The sequence below is a fragment of the Alligator sinensis genome, unplaced genomic scaffold (assembly GCF_000455745.1).
Source record: "Alligator sinensis unplaced genomic scaffold, ASM45574v1 scaffold544_1, whole genome shotgun sequence".
NCBI lineage: Eukaryota > Metazoa > Chordata > Crocodylia > Alligatoridae > Alligator > Alligator sinensis.
The window spans coordinates 1902693-1924928 of record NW_005841937.1 but is presented as its reverse complement, the minus strand read 5'-3'; the positions used below and the strand labels follow the sequence as shown (position 1 = coordinate 1924928).

General features: G+C 41.6%; 1 protein-coding gene across 1 annotated transcript in view; it reads left to right on the top strand.

Moving 5' to 3' along the window:
• The first annotated feature begins 7 nt into the window (after nt 1–7).
• PRDM5 (PR/SET domain 5) overlaps nt 8–22236 on the top strand; it is a 161008-nt gene continuing 138779 nt past the window's right edge. Inside the window, exons 1-2 of the mRNA XM_025199130.1 lie at nt 8–74; nt 7525–7608. Of these exons, the coding sequence (XP_025054915.1) occupies nt 42–74; nt 7525–7608 (117 nt within the window). The 5' untranslated portion in view covers nt 8–41. The remainder of the gene's footprint in view (nt 75–7524; nt 7609–22236) is intronic.

The window sequence follows — 22236 nt, the reverse complement described above, 5'->3', positions numbered from 1 at the left end:
AGGACAGGTTTGCCCTCAAGTCGTCTAAAGTGCAGGACGGGATGGGGCTCTATACGGCCCGCAGAGTGGAAAAGGTGGGTGATCCTCAGCCCCGCCCGGGGGTGCCCGACCCGCGGCTGGCTCCCGCGGAGAGAGGCTGCCACGTAGCACGGGAGGGGATTGCACGGCGCCGTCTCCCCGCGCCGCTGCCTGCCTGCCTGAATCCAGCCCTCCCCTTTGTCGGACTTCACTTCACTTCCGTCTGCTCCTCGGGGAAGGGAAACTCCCCCAAAAGTTCCAAACCAGCCAGCGGTTGGGATGCGCCCCCCCGGCCCGCAGGCCCTGGGCAGCAGGGTAGAGCAGCTGTGCCCACAGCTGGCTCATTCTGTGCCCCAGCAAGAAGTGAGCTGGGGGGGGTGGGGGGTGTTTTAGTTGGTGGTGCCCTGCTCCTGACACAGCTTCTTTCTTTCAGAGTTGGGCCAGGTCCTGCTTGGAGCAAGGTGTCAGACTGGATGATCTCCTTGGGTCCGTTCCAACAGGGCTGGAGTTACACTTTTAGTTTCAGGGGGTCTGCAAAAAAAATTAAATGGGTTCATTGATTAACAAGTCCACCCAAGTGAAGGAGCAATCCGGAGGATGCCCCTCCCCGCCAGGTTATGATTTTCAAATCTTACAGGCGGGCTCTTGTCTCTTCTGTGTCCCCCCTGAGCTCCCCTGTCATTGGCACCCTGCCTTCCTGCCCTCCTTTTCTCTGATTCTATGACATGCACCTCTTGTGATCTACCTGGGGAGATTTGGCACCTCTTGTGATCTACCCAGGCCCCTGGCACCCCTCAAACTCCTGTGCTTTTCTTGCCTTTCCTAGAGCAAATGCCTAAATTCACCTTTAGCTTCTTACAAAGAACCAGAACTCTTGGTTCCAAAATGATACCTTTTATTAGACCAACTCGGAAATTGCAAGAAAATTGTCCTTTTCTGAAAATTGACAATTTTTTTTTTGTGGGGGGGTTGTTGCCATTTCCCAATTGGTTTAATAAAAGGTATCATTTGGAACCAAGAATTCTAGTTTTTTGTATGTCTTTTTGTCTCAGACCAACACGGCTACCAAGTACACCCCATTAGCTTCTTGAAACTTCAGTTATCTAGATCCCTCTTCCTCAAAGCAGGTCACATCCCCTGACTGCTGTTAATTAGAATATTCTCTTGATGATCCCAAAAATCTCAATTAGCCAGCACTAATGTGTGGCCCCCATTATGTTCAGATAATTGAAGTGATGCTAAACTATTGTTATTAATCCCATATTAATTTAAGCTTCTACTGGGGTTGTTCTTTTTTTCTTGGATTCTTTAGTTTTTTGAGTCTGCGTCCCATTTTCGGATCTTACTGATTGATTTGAGAATCATTTGGACTTCCTGGGCTGCCTTCTGGTGTATACAGCTTGCTTTGACTCCTTGGCATATAGTGAAGCTCAAGCATATTTTGACTTATTTTAATGGTCTGGGACATCTCTGGATCTATTTTGCCTTTCCCTGATACTGGTGTACCTTGGGATTAACTGGCCGCGTCTACATGAGATACTGACAGCGCAGTTCTTATTGTGCAGTCGTTTAGTACTTGTATACACAAGCACTTGTATACACAAATACTAAATGTGTATACAAGTACAAAATGACTGCACAGTCGCCTGGAGTTACTGCGCAGTAACTGGAGTTACTGTGCAGTAGCATCGCCGAATGGCTTGTAGGTGATGCTGGCTGCACAGAAGCTCTTTACTACTGCACAGTAGCGTCACGTCATGTTTTGTGTCGTGCGATGCTTCTGTACAATAGTAACAAGCTACTGCTCAGTCAGTTTCTTGTGTAGAGGTGACTGCTAAGTTCAAAACATTGCAATGGGCAGAAGGGAGGGTAATCTTCACCTTACTCCCAACCGAAGCCCTTCCATTTTCTTGGTAAAAGTGTCACCAGGTTTTGCTGTTAAACAGGGCTTATGAAACGGTTCTTGACAGCTTAAGTCTGCACTATGAACTTTTGCGGCATCGTTGTGTAAATCAGGAGATATGAAGTTTGACCTCCTGTAGAGGTAGTTTTGCAGGCAAAAGGCCTTAGTATAGATGTAGGCATAGTGAAGAAGCTGTATCTTTGTTACTTTCACTTATTTAAGTTGGGGTGTGAAGGATGCTGAAGTAAACTATACTGTTTGTAGTGTGTTTTTTACCGATATAATCAGCATTCATGCTAGAAGTGCTTTGCCAGTGTACGATGCAGGTATGGCTATACCGACAAAGTGCCCCTAATGTAGACCTGGCTGTTGTGTTGCAGATGATTAGTCATAGGAACATGGAGTGTGCTGCGGGTATTTTGTTATTAAAGGCTGTGAATTGGGGGCTTTGCATGAGCAGCAAACCTCACTGTCTGGAATCAATACAATTTGCTCCCTGAAAAATGGGTATTGGTATGGAACTTGAAGACAAGACTGGGCCTGCCTGCGTGTTCTTGGTGACTGTCCTCTGTCTCAGGACTGGTGCATCTGAGTAAATAAAACAAGTTAGGCACAAGTCATACTCACACTTCATGGCACTGATTTCCCTTCTATAGGGAAGCAGAAATTAGTGTGTGACACGTATTAGCAGCTGTCTCCAATAGTTGACCTTTAATTAAAACGTCAAACTTTGCAATACTGAGAATTAGCAACACTGGAATTTCTTGGTGTTTTGCTGGAAATAGAACCAGATTGCTGAAATGGGACTATTGTAGCTTAACTTTCACGAAAGTTGACACCTGCCATTTTCTGCAAATGTGACGATATGGCAGTTTGCATGTCCTTCTGTTGTATACATAATGTCTGGTGCACGCATCATTTTTTATCAACTTGAGAAAGTATAATCTGTTAGGGAGATGTGTGTGTGTGTGTGTGTGTGTGTGTGTGTGTGTGTGTATCAGCATGTTACAACATGCTTATCAACAACCAAAAAATTCAGATATATCTGTAAAAATAAATAAATAAAAGTTCTTTTTGATGATAATGTTTATATTAACAGCTGCATGTACTATTGGGATCTTTTGGGTTGCAGAGCATAATGGCTAGTTGTCTACCAACTTCAGTTTCATGTTAAAATATGTCAAGTTTAAATTAATATTTAAAAATACATCTCACTTGCTACTTACTTTGAAATCACTTTGGAACTCAGGTGAATGTCTCCTGTTTCTTATCCACCACAGTTCTGGATTGTCATAATTTCTTAAACATGTAAGATTACAGTAGAGATTTATTGGTCTTGTGTGAATTGCTGTGCGTAACCCATGGTGGTCCGTACTTGTTCAGCAGTGCATGCTATTTTAGGACAATTGCTACATTTCACAGAAGTGTCTGTTTTGATGGTGGGCAGAGCTTTTATGCTTTGGGATCCTTGGAAACAAAAGGTTTCTTAGAAATGTAAAACAACGGAGCTGACTGGCCCAGGTATAACCAGCATCTTACTTCCTGATCTGTGTAATAACACATTCTTATCTTCCATTCGTCTTATAAGGATAAAGACATTAAAGACAGAGATATTACAGTGATATGTGCCCTACTTATGGTAGATACATTTAACTCCTCATCTGCGCTTTCAAAGGGTAGTTCTACCTTTAAAAAGTAACCGTGTAAACCCATCCTTATCTGGTTTCATGTTCACTGAGTTTTAAACTGATTTCCGTATCACATTTGCACAGTTTATTGCTGGTACAGGCTACCACAGGCTCCTTCTCTTCTTAAACAAGAGGGGAAACCAGGGAACTAATTGTGACAGTGTCACACTATCCCTAGGTCAGCTCCTGGGCCTGTAAGAGCTATTTGCTGTTTTTACATGCCTCCCTTTGCTTGGGACAGATTGTAATGCTAAAACCCATCCTTATATTATAAACTTTTTAGGCACTGCCTTTTAAAAAAAATCTAAGACCTCTCCCAAGTCTTACTTATACAAATATTTATCAACAATAAATAAAAAATTCCATATGTCTGTAGTGTAAAAAAGGGTATCATTTTAAGGGAGGCAAGGATTTTTGTGGGTATTATATTTTATTGCACCAACTGCCTGGCTGGAATAGACTTAGACAAGCTTTTAAATGCAGCAAATTCTTAACATATTTTACATAATAGTTTAAACATACTAGCTAGACATGTTGTAGTTTTGACATTTGTTTGAAGTTAAGATGTACCTTTACCAGCTAGTACATGTTAAAGCTACAGCTTTCTTTTTCTACACCAGAATTTTAAGTTAAAAGATATATCTACTATTTTTTATTTTGATGAGAGTGCTTGAGTCAGTGGCCCCAGCCTTTTTTTGCCATGACCTACTGCTGGGAGCGGAGTGCGGTGGCAGTGGCCCCGGGTCGGGGGGAGGGGGGGGCGGGAAGGCTCCTGGCACGCAAAGCGGCTTGTCCTTTGTGTGCGTCGCTGCTGGCATTGCCCCCGATACCCTCATTTGGGTTGCGGCCTGAGGTTGGAAACTGCTGGCCTAAGGGAATGGTAATACCGTATTTACTCAAGTCCAGGATGTGCCTACCCCCTCGCAGTCAGCATCAGGGGGGCAGCCTTGTCTTGGATTTGAGTACTGGTTTGGGGTAGGCAGAGACTTAACTCTAGCTTTGGCCACAGGCTCATTTGGCTGGGGAGGGGCACACGGTAGGGTGGGGTAGCGGGTAGAAGATTACTGGGTAGGGGGAAACATGCAGCCTACCCTTCCAATCCCTGCTCCCCTGTGCCTGTATGCTTCCCACTCCCTGCTGCCCCCTCCCCTTTTACCTTCTGCTGTGGCTCAAGCTCTAACCCAAACTGAGCCAGCTGAGAGCTGCTGCCAGTTCTCCCTGGCTCAGCTTGGCTGGGACCATGTTGCTGACTGCTCTAGAGAAGCAGAGCCACAGCCGAAGGTAAGCGGGGGTGGGATGGGCAAGGGTTGGGGGGCAGGCTGCAGGGAGGAACAGGGGGTAGAGGGTCAGGATGCAGGAGCGCAAGGGCTGGGGGGCAGGCTGCAGGGGGTTGGGGAGTTGCACTGCAGGGAGGCCAAGGGGTGGGGATGCAAGGAGTGTGTAGTGGCGGGGGGCAAGGGCCAGGTAGCAGGGGGCAGTCATAGGCACAGAAGGGCACGTGACAGGGGGCACATGCCAAGGGGCAGGGGGGAGCAAGAGCTGGAGGGCTGGCCCCTGGCCTCCTGCCACTGCTTTTTCCATCACAGCAGGATGAATTTAAGAACAAACAAATTTATCATTTTTCATTTTTACGATCAGGTCACAAAAGCATTGGATGCAGGTGTTGCCGTGGATGTAGTCTTTCTGGACTTCAGCAAGGCCTTTGACACCGTCTCCCACCCCATCCTCATTAAAAAACTAGGCAACTATGGCATTGATGCCTACACAGTCAGATGGATTGCAAATTGCCTGAAGGGTTGTACTCGGAGGACGGTGGTGGATGGGTCATATTCAACCTCGGGGGAAGTGGGCAGCGGAGTCCCCCAGGGCTCGGTCCTTGGGCCCGCACAAGTGCAGGGTGCTGCACTTGGGCAGTAGTAACCAGCAGTACACTTATAAGATGGGAAACTCCCTTCTTGAGAGCACGGTGGCAGAAAGGAATCTTGGAGTCATCATTGACTCCAAGATGAACATGGGCCTACAATGCGAGGTCACAGTCGGCAGGGCTAACCAGACCCTATCGTGCATCCACAGGTGCATCTCAAGTAGGGCCAAGGAGGTGATCCTCCCCCTGTACACAACACTGGTCAGGCCACAGCTGGAGTACTGTGCCCAGTTCTGGGCACTCCACTTCAAGAGGGATGTGGACAACATTCAGAGGGTACAGAGGAGGGCCACCCGCATGATCAGGGGGCAGCAGGGCAGACCCTACAGTGAGAGGCTACGGGACCTGAACCTGTTCAGCCTTCACAAGAGAAGGCTGAGGGGGGACCTGGTGACCGTCTATAAACTCACTAGGGGGGACCAGGAGGGTTTGGGGGAGACCTTGTTTCCTCTAGCGCCCCCCAGGATAACAAGGAATAAGGGCCACAAGTTGTTGGAGGGTAGGTTTAGATTAGACATCTGTAAGAACTACTTCATAGTCAGGGCGGCTAGGATCTGGAACCAACTTCCAAGGGAAGTGGTGCTGGCTCCTACCCTGGGGGTCTTTAACAAGAGGCTTGATACCTACGTGGCTGGGGTCATTTGAACCCAGTTTTCCTCCTGTCCAGGCAGGGGGTCGGACTTGAAGATCTACAAGGTCCCTTCTGACCCTACTTCTATGATTCTGTGTATACCGTCTAATTTTTGGGTGGTTGTCTTAAATTCTAAGTCATCTTGGGTTCATGTAAATACAGTATTATAACTACAAAGGCTTTATAAATATGTTTTCCCGAACTGTGTTAATGTCTTAAGTACTAAAGACAACCTGGCATTTTGCTCTTACTGCCTACGAAGGCTGAATTATAGAAGTGATTGCATAGCATGTTAAAGTTACTTTTGTCAAACAGGGATGTATTTGGTAGCCCTGTTGGTCTGAGATGAAAGGAATGTAAAACTCTAGAACTCATGGTTCAGAGATGATACCTTTTATTAGACCACCTAAGAAATCACAAAACAAATATCTTTTTCTGCGAGCTTTCCGGCTCATGCCTTTCCTCGGGCTCAGGGAAAATTAAAGATGGTAAAAACTTCATTTTTGGGCAGAGGAAGCTGAAGGTGGATGTCTGGAGCAAAAACAGGGAAAAGATGGTTCTATAGCATTATAGGAATAAAGTCTTAATTAAATGATTCACCATGCTTCTAATATGGTATGTGAGACAAAACTGTTGCAGGAATATGATGGTTCAGGCTTTTCTGGCATGAGGCTTGTATAACAGGTGGTTTCACATTTTACAATTTTAATTTTGTTTATACAAACGAACTAATTCATAGTACATACGTACTGTTATTTTCACCAAATTTCTCTATCTGCTCAAAAACCTCAAAGCTGTTCAGTGTTCTCATTTGTGGCACTTCAAAAAGCAGATTTGTAATCAGGAAAATTAATGCAATAGAAACTCTACAGCCAAAAATCTTAATTTTTATAAGGATGCCTGTTGAAAAGTGCTTTCTTAAAATGTTATGCTAAGATAATATTGGCACAGTGTAATAGTTTTTTATTAAAAAAGTTTGTTTTATAAATTTTAGCATAAGTTAAAATGGAGAAAATTGTGCTCTTTGCCAAATGGATGATAAATGTGGGAAGGTAAACCTGTAATTTTAAAAGGATGTCTGTTGCAACCTATGCAAAAAAGGAAAGATTTACAAAAATAGCATAATGTGGTATATTAGTACATGTAGCTGTTTGTGAAATAGACAGTAAGCCCTCAATTTCCCTAGCCATAGATGAACATGACATTGCCACTGTTGAGTTCTGAGCTATAATACTACGAAGTTTTGGTAGATCAAATCAAATTGTCTTTTTCTTTTTGAAGGTGACGTTGTCGCAAAATACTGTAGTTTGGTAAATTGGTTGCATTACTTTCTTATCCTTTTTGTTTAAACATTATCTAGGGTGAAAAATTTGGTCCGTTTGCTGGAGAGAAAAGAATGCCACAAGAACTGGATGAAAATACAGACTGCAGACTCATGTGGGAAGTAAGTTGCTCAGCTGGATATTACGAGCAGCAAAAGGTCTTTGGAGAAGTAGGCCTTCAGATACGTTACGTTATGATACATTACATTACATTACATTTCATTAACTTAAATAGACAACTTGAACCACTTCTGGATTTTGTAAATACCTTACAACAAACCTTAGCTTCACTAGAAATGTTTCAGGGATTTGATGATGATGATGTTTTAAGAGAAATTATACATACTTCTAAAGGAATAAGTCATAACACATCCTAGTAATTCATGGGGAGCGATCAGTGAAATTCACTTTCAGCCAAGATGAGCAAAATGTGAAAAAAATAAACAAGCATGGTGAGAAATTGATTAGTACTGACTTTTTAAAAAAAGCTAAAACAGTAATATAGTTGTTGCTATGATATTTTGATTAATTTTATCTTGTCAGTGGCCTTTTAAAAGATGAACATAATATAGTAGAAGATTAAAAATAGTAATAATTGTAAAAGCAGAACTAGGAATTTTGGCACTGGAGTGGCACGTGCATGTGTATGTGCTAAGCAGTTACCTCCCTGCACAGTGGTGGCTGCTGTAACAGTGCGAGATCCTTGACTATGGGCTCCCCATGGGCTGCAGTTTTGAAACCTTTCTGTCCACCTCCCTCCTCCACTAATTGGCCATCAGGGCTAGTGCCTATGGCTAGATCCAAAAAGTTAATTCTGCTCTTTGATACTTATTAGTTTGTAGTTCTGCTCTTTTTGCTGTTTGGGAATCATCAAGGTGACAATATGGTGGCTGTTACATGTTTATTTCATAGCTTTATGTTTATGTGAAGAGAGATATTTAAATATATATATTGTTGTTTTAGTCCTGCTTTGCATTAGGTCATATGTTTGGAAGGTTAGCTTTTTTTTTTATTCTACTGGATATTTCATTTTAAGTAATCTATAACCTTTTAAGTACTCCATAACTAAGAAATTTAAAACTAGTTGAAGTTGAGATTTGGCAAAAAAACCCCCAAACTGTGAAATTTCTTTTGAAATGTCTTCTCCCTAATTTATTGCAATTCTTATGGAAATTTTGTTTTCTATGAGATTCTGATAGACAAAGTGCCATACTTCCTTTTTTTTAAAGCAAGCCTGCTTTTTATTTGTCCTTGAGTGTGTCATGTTTTTCAATATTAGAGTCTTAAGAATAATGGTGGTGCCTTTTGAAGTTGGAGGCATAATGTTTACCATTAAATGGATTTTGTACTGCTAAACAACAAGTGAATGGATGCTAAAAGCCAGTCTTGTTATCCAAACTCCATCTAGGGAAATACAGGTCTGCCATACCTTTTTATTTGCTTGCGTAGTCATAGCAAATGGCTGATCTTAATTGGCCTCATCAATTACAACAAATGTAAATTTACTGTTTGTTGCTTGCTGAACTTATGTCTTGTTATCTTAAAACTACCTCACCTTTTCAATACGTTCCTGCAGGTCATCTTCAGTTGACAGCGGTGCCCATAGACGTGCGGGGAGGCTGCTCTGAAACACTTTAATTACAGCGCTCCAGCAGCTTCTGCGTCTCATGTATCAGCATCCCAATGCTTCAAAATGGTGGTGGGGTGCTTTAACTGAAGCTCATTCAAAATAGTGGTGGGAATGCTGATGCATGAGATGCAGTGGGTGCTTTAATTAGAGTGGCTCATGGAGCTGCTCTAGTTAAAGTACCCCCATCCCATCCCTGTGGCACACATAAAAATGCCATAAGATACTCTAGCCTTTGTAAGATGTTGGGTGGATTCAGGCATCAGTAAGAAGGACTCTTAATTTAAGTCAATCAGGAAGTGCAATACTCTTCTAAATGACCTATTACTGATGTTTACATTGGAATTGACGCTTTCTTCAACAAGCAAATAGTACTGGTGACACTAATATGACCCCAGTAACAGCAAAACAGAAATTGGCTTATAAACATTATTCTAAAACTATTCTGCAACATTTTATTCCATCGTACTTCTGAAAGTCTCTAAAAGATTGATGCATACCACATTTTATGACTTCCTGAAGGTTTGAACCCAGGTGATATATGTTTACCAAAGTTGGTGTGAACACAGATTTTATAATGTAATTTAAATAATGCTGAGAGTAACATTGAATTCAAAACGTATAACATAGATGCCATGAAATGTGTAAGGTAAAAAGGAGTTGAATAATCCAAATAGATGATTATTTCAGAAGCTGTTTGGGGCAGTTAAGAGGAGCTAGCCAAGTTAGTGGCTATTTAGTTGAATTAAATGCAATGCAAATAAATGTGTCAGTGACCAGGAAAACTACAGTTCTGTGAAGTATAAATGCAATGAAAATCAAAATAGTGATTTTTTTTGGGGGGAAAAGTATATTTATAAAAAAGGCTAAGAAGCAAAATGTTTTTCATTTTCCTGGCTCAGATAAATATGGATGTGACAGAACTTGTTTTCTGACTGTGATGTGTGTGATTTTAGTTCCAATTTAGTGGGACCATCTTGTGTAGGAATCGGTGGAAGTTTAGTCTTCTGTTGGCAAAGATGGATGGTTAATAATGTTTACTATATAAATTTCCAGTTGTGCACCACAGCTAGTGGTCTGTGATGTGGTCTGTTATGATCAAACTACTTGATCTGCGATGAGACCACCATTCTGAATTGGCTTCTTCAAGAGGTCACTCTGAGAAAGACCTGGACATTTATGTTTTCCTTTGGTCTTTGTAAAACACGATACTTAAAATGCATTCCTGTGTGTTTTGGTGAGCCATGGTAATTCTGCTAAATAAGGTTCTGAAAAATGTCAATATTTGTGATTATAAGGTTAAGTATAGAAGAGTGTTGTCATTCTGCCTGCAATGTTGATGGCAATTCATACCCTTTTGAAGAAATCAAACATTTACATTGCTCGTTTACGAGACTCTAGAGGATTGAAACGAGACCATCCTTGATGCGGGTGCCAAATTCATCTCACTACAGAGCTACATATTGAAACATTTTATTGACAAGCCACATGTCAATTAAATTAAGCCTATGAACCAAAAAATCAAAATCATAAAAGCTTAACATGGCACCTTTTCCTCAGTGCTATCAGTTTCTTGGATTATTTGCACGTAATGTACTATATAGGTAATCTGTGAAAGAGAGCCTTATTTTAGGCTACATAATCCTTGGGTCTCTTGATGGAATTCTTTCTTGGTACATTGCAAAAGTCCATCTATTTTTATTCATAATAAAACTCAGGATGGTGATTTCAAATTTTGGTTTATTTGTCCAAAGGGTAGGCGCTGAATATTTTGGGGGAATTATGTTTAACATAGCTCTTTGCCTCTTGCCTCAGATGGCTCTCTTGGTATTTTGTTTTCCATCCGCTGTGAGGGGAAGATGTTCTCTTGCATATATTTTCCTTGATGTCCCAAAACCAAGCAAGTGGCTTCTTATTTTCAGTAATATTGGATTATGGCAAAGATATGTATTTTTAGTGAACTTTACATCAGAAAGGACTAGAAAGATTTTTTTCAAATTTCCTGACAGACTATGTAAGAAAATTAGCCTGACTAAGATTGGACATAATACACTTAAAGCACTGAATATTGTATATTTTAGGTTTGGTTTCTGTTGCTCTGCCAAGATAATTTTTTTTCCTTCAGTGCTACAGATTAAATCTGAGAAGAACAGACACATGCTAGAAATCAGTAGTTTTATAGTAACTACCACTCATGTTTGTTTATATTAGAGAATAAAATGAACATTTGTTTCTGCTACTTACTCTCAGTGCTTGCAATAACAAATTGGTTTTAGTTATAAATATGGATCTGTGGAAAGTCTCCCCTTGATGTCTGTGGGATTTGGATTAGATGCATGATGATTATGATCAAGGTCTGAGACGCTGAAAATGCTTAGTTAATGTTGAGCAGAATTCTTTCAGTTTTCCTTTTAGAAACATGAGTCTGGTGTGTGAATGTCTTTATATACAGGCAGTCCTCGACTTGAAACTTTTTGAGTTACAACATTTCGCACTTGCAACGTTTATTAATTGACACCCTGTTTCAACTTTATGACCTCAGTTTCGACTTTACAATGCTTGATCTGTTGCAACGCCATGCCAACAAACAAGTTCTCTGCATCGCCCATCTCCCTGGAGAACATGTGTCCGAACTTCCTTGGACACTTGTCTTTAAGAAAGCAGGCTAGACTCCAGAAAAACCTGCAGCCAAGACTCTTGAGAAGACTCTCGCCAAGAACCCTTCAAAAAGTCCAACCAAGAGCCCTTCAAAAAAATCCAGCAAAATCACCTCAAAGAAGTCCTTCCCAGTCAATATGATTGCTATTTGCAGTATAAATACATTCATTTAGCTATATTACTCATCTATAATTGGTTGAGTACTAAATTCTGGGGTATTTTTGGTGAAAACAGGGTATCGGGCCTTGGTTCAGGAACCAATCCCCCATTTATAACATTGTTTCCTATGGGAAAATTGGTTCCAAATTACAACGTTTCAACTTAAGATGCAGTTTTCAGGAACCAATTGTGTCTTAAGTCCAAGGACTGCCTGTACAAGGAACCAAGTCATCATGTGACAAATCCTTCTGAGCTGAACCCTTGAGTTCCACTCTCTTGCTGCTAACCCTTGGGGCTTTCTTGTCCGTGGCAGACTCTTCTTTTCCAGGCATGCCTGGGTCTCACTTGTAATTCACTGGGCCTTAGAGCTCAGTTAAGGAAACTATCACCAGCCCTAAAGTTTTCTTGGGTTTGAAAAAGGAAATGAAGAAGGATTCCCTTTTCCAAAGGAGTGGTATACCTATTGCTGTCAGTTGCCCTGCAATCCCCCTTATCACAAGACAAGTTGTAAGGTACTAAGCGGAACACATTTACTATACGGAATCTGTTAAAATGGTAAAAATATAAAAAAAAAATAAAAAAAGATTTGGTGTATTTGGAGACAACACAGGGAAAAAGAAAAGGTAAAAGAAAAGAAAAAGTCTGCAGATTGAAATACTTCAACCCTACTCTCTCTCTAACTTGTAGCAGTCTCTTAGTGAGTTCTTAATCTTTTGACTAAATCATGACACAAAACTGCAAAGATACGCACATAGGAAACAACATGACCCAAACAGCCATACAAGTGATAAAAATGAACACAGTCTGTTGTTAGCTTTTGAAAAAAAGACCAAACACAAAGGAAGTTGAATCAATTTGGAAGGATATCTATGCATGTGAGAATATCATTAATCATAATATATGTCATGACGCAGAATATTTCTTAAACTTTTACTAGAAAGAGTTTCCAGTGGTTTTTCTCCTTACAAGTTTTAGTAACACATCCTGAATTTTGACTTGAATTTTAAATCTTAAAAAAACACTTCTGGGATGTGCTTACAGTTAACTATCCTAAATTTATTACAAATTCTTTATCACAATTCATTTTCCCTCACTAGTTCATATGCATTCATGTGATTTATTAACTATCTGGTTTTGAGCATGATTATTCTAGGGCACAGGCAGGAGTACTTTTAGAGTTGTTTCAAAAGGGCAGAAACTGTTATACTTTAAGAGCTACTTGTGGTCATACCAGGTATGTAGCAGAACTGCTCTAAGTTAAACATTGTTTCATCCTGGGTTAAATCTGGAAGGGTTTTGCTACATTTGTATTCTTCTGACTTGTCTACAGTAACAATTAGAACTTAATGGCTATTGCCATTTTGAAATATTGCCCTTTTGAAACAGCTCCAAAAGTACATGTGCCCATACTCTCAGGGAACTGTGGAACAGGCCTACTAAATATAGTCCATTATTCAACATTTAGCCCTAGTAATTTCATGGAATATGGAGGAGGTGTTACTTGAAAAGACTGAGGATGATGGCATCCAGCCCTCAATTATTTTAAATGACTTCAAAAATCAGAAGTTGATTTGCAAAATGCTAGTATTCTGATGCACACTTGTTTTATAATCACATAATATATTTAAATATGTCTATAGCCATTCTTGCTTTCTAATTATAATAAATATGCAGTTCAACACTCCTGGTGAAGGCTCGGCAAGTTATTAATGGAAATCTGAAGCTGTTTTCAGGAAAAAAATGAATGCAATCATATAACATCCATGTAGTTTTTATAATTCTGAGGAATATTTCTTTCTGAAAGGGCCACTGAGTAGCTGAAAATTCTCAGGCCTCCACTCAGCTGTACTCTGTCTGTCTTCTCATTCACCCCCCATGCTTTCATGTTCTGGTTCTCTTGGGGAGGTTTGATGATCCCTTGGGTGAAGGTCTGTTTGACTGGACCTTTTGTTCTTTTGCAGGGCTCCACCTCTCCTATGCCCTGCCCCTTTCCTCTTGGGTCTGTGGTGAATGACTCATACCAGTCCCACATTTGTGTTTTCCCCTTTAAGCCTTTCTCTGGGCCTCCTTTGTATTTCTCAGTTTTTTGTTTGCCCTTTTTTGGGCCTCATTCCATGAAACACATATCTAGGCATTAAGTCCCTCCTTATCCGTCAACTGACCACCCACAAGCATAATGCTAATTCACTTTTTATTTCTGAATCTGTTATATCAATCCATTTGAAATATCCACAAATTAATGCACTTCCTATTTCTTAATTATTATGATAAATTCATTCAAAATGTCCATAAATTCATTTACTTCATATTAATCAATCCTATGGATTCATTGAAAATGTCCCTAAATTAACTTACAGCATATTTCTTAATCAATCCTGTAAATTCATTTAAAATGTCCATAAATTACTTCCCTTCTTATATCTTATTTAATCCCATAAATTAATTCAAAATGTTCCCAAATAAATACATTTCTTATTTCTCAGCTAAAATATATACGGACACATCCTCTTCTCCTTTCTTGATTTAAGATTCATAAATTCAGTCGTTCCTGAATTTCCCCAGATCCACTTCACTTAGCTATCTTTCCTGCTTCTGGTTGGAGTTGTGCTCCTCCAGAACTTCTTGTTTTGGCCCTCTGGACATCTGGGTCCCATGTCTCCACGTGGGTTGTATAGCTCCCTGGCTCTGTTGTACTTTCCAGGGGAAAAACTGAACGTTGTCTGTCATCCAGCTCATCCTTTTGTAGGCCCTGCTGGCACTTGTGGCCAATGAGGGTGGGCTCTCTCTGGCCCATAATGGCATGCCCTTGGAGGTCCATCCCCTCCCCAGGGCTTGTTCCCAGGTCCCTTTTCCTGGTGTACCAGCAGACATAGATAGACTCTTAGATGCTAGGGTTGGAAGGGACCTCAACAGATCATAGAGTCCGACCCTGTGCCTGGGCAGGAAAGAGTGGGGTCAGATGACCCAAGCCATATGCCTATCCAGCCTTCTGTTAAAGACCTCCAAGGTAGGGGAGAGCACCACCTCCCTTGGAAGCCCATTCCAAATTTTGACCACCCTTACTGAGAAGAAGTTTTTCCTGATGTCTAGCCTACATCTGCTCTCTGTCAGTTTATGACCATTGTTTCTTGTTACCCCAAGAGGTGCCCTGGTGAACAGAGCATCTCCGATTCCTTACTGCGCCGCCCTAATGAATTTGTAGGCAGCCATAAGATCACCTCTCAGCCTTCTCTTGTGGAGGCTGAATAGGTACAGGTCCCTTAGTCTCTCCTCATATGGCTTGGCCTGTAAGCCCCTAACCATTTGAGTGGCCCTCTTCTGGACCCTCTCTGGACCCTTCCTGAAGTATGGCACCCAAAACTGGATGCAGTACTCCGACTGCAGTTCCACCTATGCCGCATAGAGGGGAAGTATCACCTCCTTGGTTCTATTTGTCATGCATCTGCTGATGAAGTGCAGTTAGCTTTGCTGATGATTTTGTCACACTGACAATTCATGTTCATCTTGGAGCCCACTATGACTTCGAGATCCCTTTCTGCTTCTGTACTGCTGAGAGGGTCACATCCAGTACACCTACTGGCTGGGAAATTTTTGTATCCTAGATGCAGCACTCTGCATTTGTCCTTGTTCTACTGCATCCTATTGGGTACTGCCCACTTTTCCAATCTGTCCAGATCTGCCTGCAATTGCTCCCTACCCTCCGGAGTCTTCAGTTCACCCCACAATTTAGTGTTATCCACAGACTTGGACAGAGTACACTTCACACCCACATTCAAGTCACTGATGAAGACATGGAAGAGTACAGGTCAAAGGATCAAGCCCTGTGGGATCCCACTGCCCACATCCTTCCAGGCCGATACCGACCTGTCTACTACTACTCTATGGGTGCAGCCCCCAAGCTAATTTGGCACCCACTGAACCATGTAAACATCTAAGTTACAGCCTCTTAATTTATTTATGAGAATGGGATGAGATACCGCAGCAAAGGCCTTCCTGTAATCCAGGAAAACAATATCCACCTCCACCCCTGCATCTAACCATTTTGTGACCTGGTTATAAAACAAAACCAGATTAGTCAGGCATGATCTATCTGCTACGAATCCATGCTGGTTGCCCTGCTGCATTATTTTTCCCACTGGACTTACGCAAATGTGATCCTTAATAATCTTTTCAGAGACTTTTCCAAGGATGGAGGTGAGACTGACTGGCCTATAATTACTCGGATCTTCCTTCCTCCCCTTCTTGAAAATAGGGACCGCATCATACCTTTTCCAGTCCTCCATGATCTGACCTGAGCGCCATGAGTGCTCAAACAGCTGTGCCAGTGATTCTGCTATGACACCAGCCAATTCCTTGAGTACTCTCGGATGCAGCTCATTCGGGCCTGCATTTCTCTGTTTAGCCAAGGAAGTTTTTTGGCCTCTTTCCCCATTCCCTCTGTGCCCAATGGATCGCTTCCTTGAGAAACGATGACTCTTCCTGGACACCAATACTCCTATCCTGCAGTGTCATTGACTAAACTCTTGAGCATGCTGAAGTTAGTTGTCATGTGACACTGAAGTTAGCATGATATGTGACTGTCCTGGACTCGGTTAGTTGAGTTCCCATCTAGTGTGGCTGTCTTTTATTGTTCATAGGAGCAGCTTGTCGCCAGCTCCTGCTACAGTTGCATATCAGAATATCTGTATGTCATGAGACTTCAGTTTTATCAAAGGCTATTGAATTTAATGATAAATGATAAGCAGCAAGCCATAGAAATATACATTTGGAGATAAAATGAATGATAATTGTCCTCCAGACACCATCGCAGACCAAGAGTTACTGGATCAGTTGTTCCCCCTGATAATCTGACGACTTCCACAGCAACATTAAAACATAATCGTCTATTTTGCAAGAAGTTCTCTGAGAGAATATCCTTCTGGAGCTGTTTTCATACTCCCAAATATGTGTCATATCCTAGCTGCTTTATACTATCAACAAAAGGGGTCATGTTTTCCATTTAAAAAAGAAAAAGAAAACACTGGGATACAGTAAAGCAGTATTTCCCTTCAGCTCACTGTTTACAAGAATATATATCTTTGAATTTCTCACCTGATAAAAGCCCAGAAAATGATCTCTACAGAGCAGACAATGTGTATTTACTGCCTGCCTTGTAGATGTCCATCTGCTTATTGTCATCTAACAGTATGACTTTTTTCTCCCTTTGCCAGGTGCATACAGCACAGCATTTGCAGTTGAACTCATGAGCATATTGAACTAATACACCAGAATACATGACCCAGTAAGACAAGGTTCCTTGGGTGAATTTGATATCTTTTATTAGACCAACCCAAATAGTTGGAGAATAGTTATTAAGCAAGCTTTTGAGTTCAAAAACCCTTCGTCAGGCTAAGGAAGTTTCAGCAGTTGGTTTGTCACATAGAGGGGAAGTGTCACACCAACTGCTGAAACTTCCTTAGTAGCAACCCTGCTGATGAAGGGTTTTTGAACTCGAAAGCTTGCTTAATAACTATTCTCCAACTATTTGGGTTGGTCTAATAAAAGATATCAAATTCACCCAAGGAACCTTGTCTGCCTATGTCCTTAGACGAACACGGCTACAACCTACACCCCTGACCCAGTAAGATGCATTTTGAACCTCTGGTGGCAATTTAATTGCAGGTATAAAAACGCCATCCAGCAAATGGCATGGTCAACACTGTTGAAAAGTTATTTAAAGCAGCCTGAGCATTATTATTGAGATCTTTGTGGAATTTTACCTTGTAGCTTGCAAAGTTAATGCATTTTCTTTTTGTTACTTTTAGTAGTAATATTACAGTTAAAGTTATGGTGGAGGATTTGGTGACCTCTCAGTCAGCCATAAGGCAAAACCACCTTTGTGGGATCCCAGTGAATCTCAGGAATTTCATTTATTTTAAAGGAAAATTAATTTAATTAGTTCTATAATGTACATGGAACCATTAGGCTAAATCTTAGGTAAATATTTTCCAAATATTTTATCAATTTGAGACTTGGTCAGGTATCTGGTATAGACATTGGATATCTAAAGGCTAATTAGCTATTTAATTCTAATTGAACATCAAATACCTAATTAGTTATAATGCTGTACCTTATTAAGAGCTGTTAAATGGTTAGGTGTCCTGGTATGGATCCAGGGGCATCGATATGAGGCTCACTCTGAATTCATGCCAGAGGGTGTCCCTGGTCATCACAGCTGTCTATACATTCTTGATGAGTTAGGTTGGGGAATGTATGGGGACAGACGTGATGTTAAGCCATATCATTCCCTTTCAATCTGAGGACTATGTGCCTTAACCACAGTGGTCTGCTGTACCAGCTAAGGTTGGGAAAGCCTTAGTAGTTAAGTACTTTAAAACTTTTTTGGCTGCCCAGTCATGTACCTGCAGCTGGGAACTGAAATATTATAATTTCTTGTCTACCACATGCCTCATGTTTTTGGAAGTCAGAGTGAAGAAGAAAAAAAAAGATCCTTTGAGACTTATGGCCACAGAGGTAGAGCCTAATTTTCAGCTCACTTTCCCTGCTTTTCCAGTGCAGGCAAAAGCTACAGTTTGAACTTTTTCACAGCTGAATTGTTAGCAACAATCTGCTCAGTCAAAAGGCAAAACTGTAGCTGCTGCTGAAGACTGGATTCCATGGGAAGGTTTTGAAAAGCACTGAAAACAGTCTGCAGGGCTGTGAAATAGGAGAAGAAAGACCATGAGTAGATCATCTTTCTTCCATAATAGATAATTGCTGAAGAAAGTAAAGCTTCATTAGTAGAACATCAAGGTTATTAAAAAAGGCAGAAGCCCACCCTCATCCTACACACACCTGGGGGGCAGTTCCCCCCCCCCACCATGGCTCCCCAGGGGTGTGCGCAGCGGTGGGATCTGTCCCTGCCCTGCACCCCCTGGACAAGCTGCTTATGTCTCTGTCCTGTACCTCACCCTGCCCCAGCCCCACTCCTCCCTCACCACAGGGGCCTCTATCTGCCCCCCTCCCACACACCTTCCCTCCCTCTGCTCCTTCCCCACCCCAACAGACTTACCAGCTGGATGCTGCATATCGGTAATCGGATTGGTATTGGCTGATATGGCTCCTTAATAACTGGCTATCAGTATCGGCCCAAAAAATCTTTAATATTTTATTATTCTATTCTGGGCAGAAAAATCAGCTTCCCCATTTTAGACACGCACCTTAATTTTACACGAGTAAATGTGGTAATTAGGAAATTGGGGAAGTACAGGCATAGCCTTAAGACAAAAAGCAAAGGGCAAAAGGGTCAGGGAGAGGTATAAATATAGTATAACATGGGAAAAGACTCAACTTCTTCCAGATAACAGTATCTGATGAATTATACTGCAGTTGTGTAGTATAATGTTTCCAAGCTAGGTACAGATATTCAAAAAATCTGAGGTGGAATTGATCCAAGTTACACAGTTTTCTGTAAGTGGTGTAGTTTAGATTGGTAGCGATCAGAAGACATGTTTGGCTTCTGATTGGTGGTGGGAGCAAATCTCAGATCGGATTCTGCCATTTTTGAACTGGTCTGTGTGCGCCAAACTTCTTTTCCATTTTGGGTATATACTGGTTTCTGATCACTTATACTGGTAAAAGTGTAATGTCTAGAGTCATTATACTATACTATTATAGTTGTAGGTAAATTCTGTGTCTTGGAAATTAGTAAAGCAGAGCAAATATGAAAAGAGTAACACTAGACAGTATGGCTATCCCATTGATTAGAAATAGTAAGGGCAACTGATAACTTGTTCAGAGGAGTTGTTTGTTTTTTCTTTTAAAATTACTGAATATTATGTCTGCCTATATAATCATATTGATAGAACAGATGATAAGTTATAAGGTATGTATTATTTCTCTTATAAAGGTGTGACAACTTCAGCCTTACGCAGTTCCCGTGCATTACTCATGTATTGGAATTTGTTTCTATAGATAAGTAAGATGGGAAGACATAATTTTAAATATGTATCATCATGTATGCAGATGGCAGGTTTACTGATAACACTCAGATCTCACACATTTTAGGTAGGGAGCATAATAATTAGGTATTAGCACTATAATATTTGCATATGCTTTAAATAGCTTTATTACAGTTCCTTACAAATGATTACAGTTCTGATATATATTTGCAGGCTTGGGGAATAGATAAGATGCTGTCGAACACTTTACAAAGGGTTCCCTTAAAAATATCCCATCTGAGGATCTGATTCTTAAGTTTCCTTATTTAAGTATGCTTTCTTTTCCTCCCCTCAAAAAAAAATCCTGTGGTTCTATGCAGTTCTCTGCCAGCAGTCATCATACCCCCCTGGATGGGGTAAGGGATTGTAAGGAGCCATTTTCCCTTGGGTGGTGCTAGGGATACAGGAAATGTGAGTTCCAGTTTCCTTTCCTGTATTGGCTCATGAGACTGACCACCTGCTAAGCCCCATCCTAGTAAGGAGAGATGCAGTCTTGGTATCTCCAGGGTTATTGTGCAGTACAGCTGCTGCTTGACACCATCTCCTATCTTTCTCTCCCACTAGCGCAGCTGGAGCAGCTAGTGGGGTTAGGATGAAATACTGAAGCTACCATGTAAATTTCTCATACTTTCCTAAAGGCACTAGTCGAGTATGCAGTACAGGGAATTCCCTTTGCTGCAGTGGACATCACTAGTTCATTATGAGTGCACCTGCAGTGCAGCATCTGCCTGTGTGGTAGCCATTTTAGTTCCAACTCCCTGGTGGATGGCTGAACAGTTTTACAAGCAGAGAAGGCTTAGGCATTTTAACTATATTCTGTGAAGTAATTTTTAACATATCCTGGTCCCCTAAATTTAACACATTCTGTGCTGTGCACTTCAACCATTTGGCCTGGGGTTGGATGGAGGACTCTAGGTTGATTCGGAGTCCAGTTTTTCCATTTAACCCGTTTGATGGGTTTGTGTTAGCTTATAATTATAGATCTGTCTTTGTAAGACTTTTTATAGATAAAAGTTGAGATTTTTCTTTCATGGGTCTCCAGGGCTGGCTGTGCAAACAAGGGGCTTACAGGATCTCATCAGTGGGAACAGGGAGTCAGTAATTGTCACCAATCCATTCAGTGTAAAATACAATAGTTTGAATATATTTTTCTTGATTTTTTTTTTTCTTCTGTTTCACATCTGTATATATAATGCAACCTTGTGTCTTTATGAGGTGAAAAAAGCAATAGAAAATATAACACATGTCTTGAAGGGGTTTATGGGATTATTTTGCTCAATAGTTTCCTTATGTGTTAAGTCCTTGATGTGTGCTTGATATCTCTTCATGGGTTGGCAGAGACTGAGAGGGTCCAACTGAGATGACTTTAAAACTGAGATGAATACAAATTCTTTCAGTACAATTTAAGGATTAAACAAATGAAGAGACATTCATGAAAAGGAAGGTAGCAGAACATATGGAAAGCAACATGTTTAAATTCGCTGATGACACCAAAATTTGGGGGGAGGTGAGCACGCTAGCAGGGAGAGAGAGATTGCAGAAGGATCTGGATAGGTTACAGGGGTGGGCAAACAGGAACAGGATGTGTTTCAATACGGACAAGTGCAGGGTGCTGCACTTGGGTAGTAGGAACCAGCAGCACACTTATACGATGGGGAACTCCCTACTTGAGAGCACGGAGGCGGAAAGGGATCTTGGTGTCATTATTGACTCCAAGATGAACATGGGCCGACAATGCGAGGTCATGGTTGGCAGGGATAACCGGACCTTGTCGTGCATCCACAGGTGCATCTCGAGTAGAGCCAGGGAGGTGATCCTCCCCCTTTATGCGACGCTGGTCAGGCCGCAGCTGGAGTATTGTGTCCAGTTCTGTGCGCCCCATTTCAGGAGGGATGTGGACAACATGGAGAGGGTCCAGAGGAGGGCCACCCGCATGATCCAGGGACAACAGGGGAGACCCTACAGTGAGAGACGGGGGACCTGAACCTATTCAGCCTCCACAAGAGAAGGCTGAGGGGGGACCTGGTGACCGTCTATAAACTCACTAGGGGGAACCAGAAGGGTTTGGGGGAGACGCTGTTTCCCCTAGCCCCCGCTGGCATAACAAGGAGTAATGGGCACAAGTTGATGGAGAGGAGGTACAGATTGGACATCCGAAAAAACTACTTCACAGTTAGGGCGGCTAGGAGCTGGAACCAACTTCCAAGGGAGGTGGTGCTGGCCCCTACCCTGGGGATCTTTAAGAAGAGGCTGGATACTTACCTGGCTGGACTCATTTGAGTCCCGTTTTTGTTTTTAGGGTGTTTTTTTTTTGGGTTGTTCTCCCG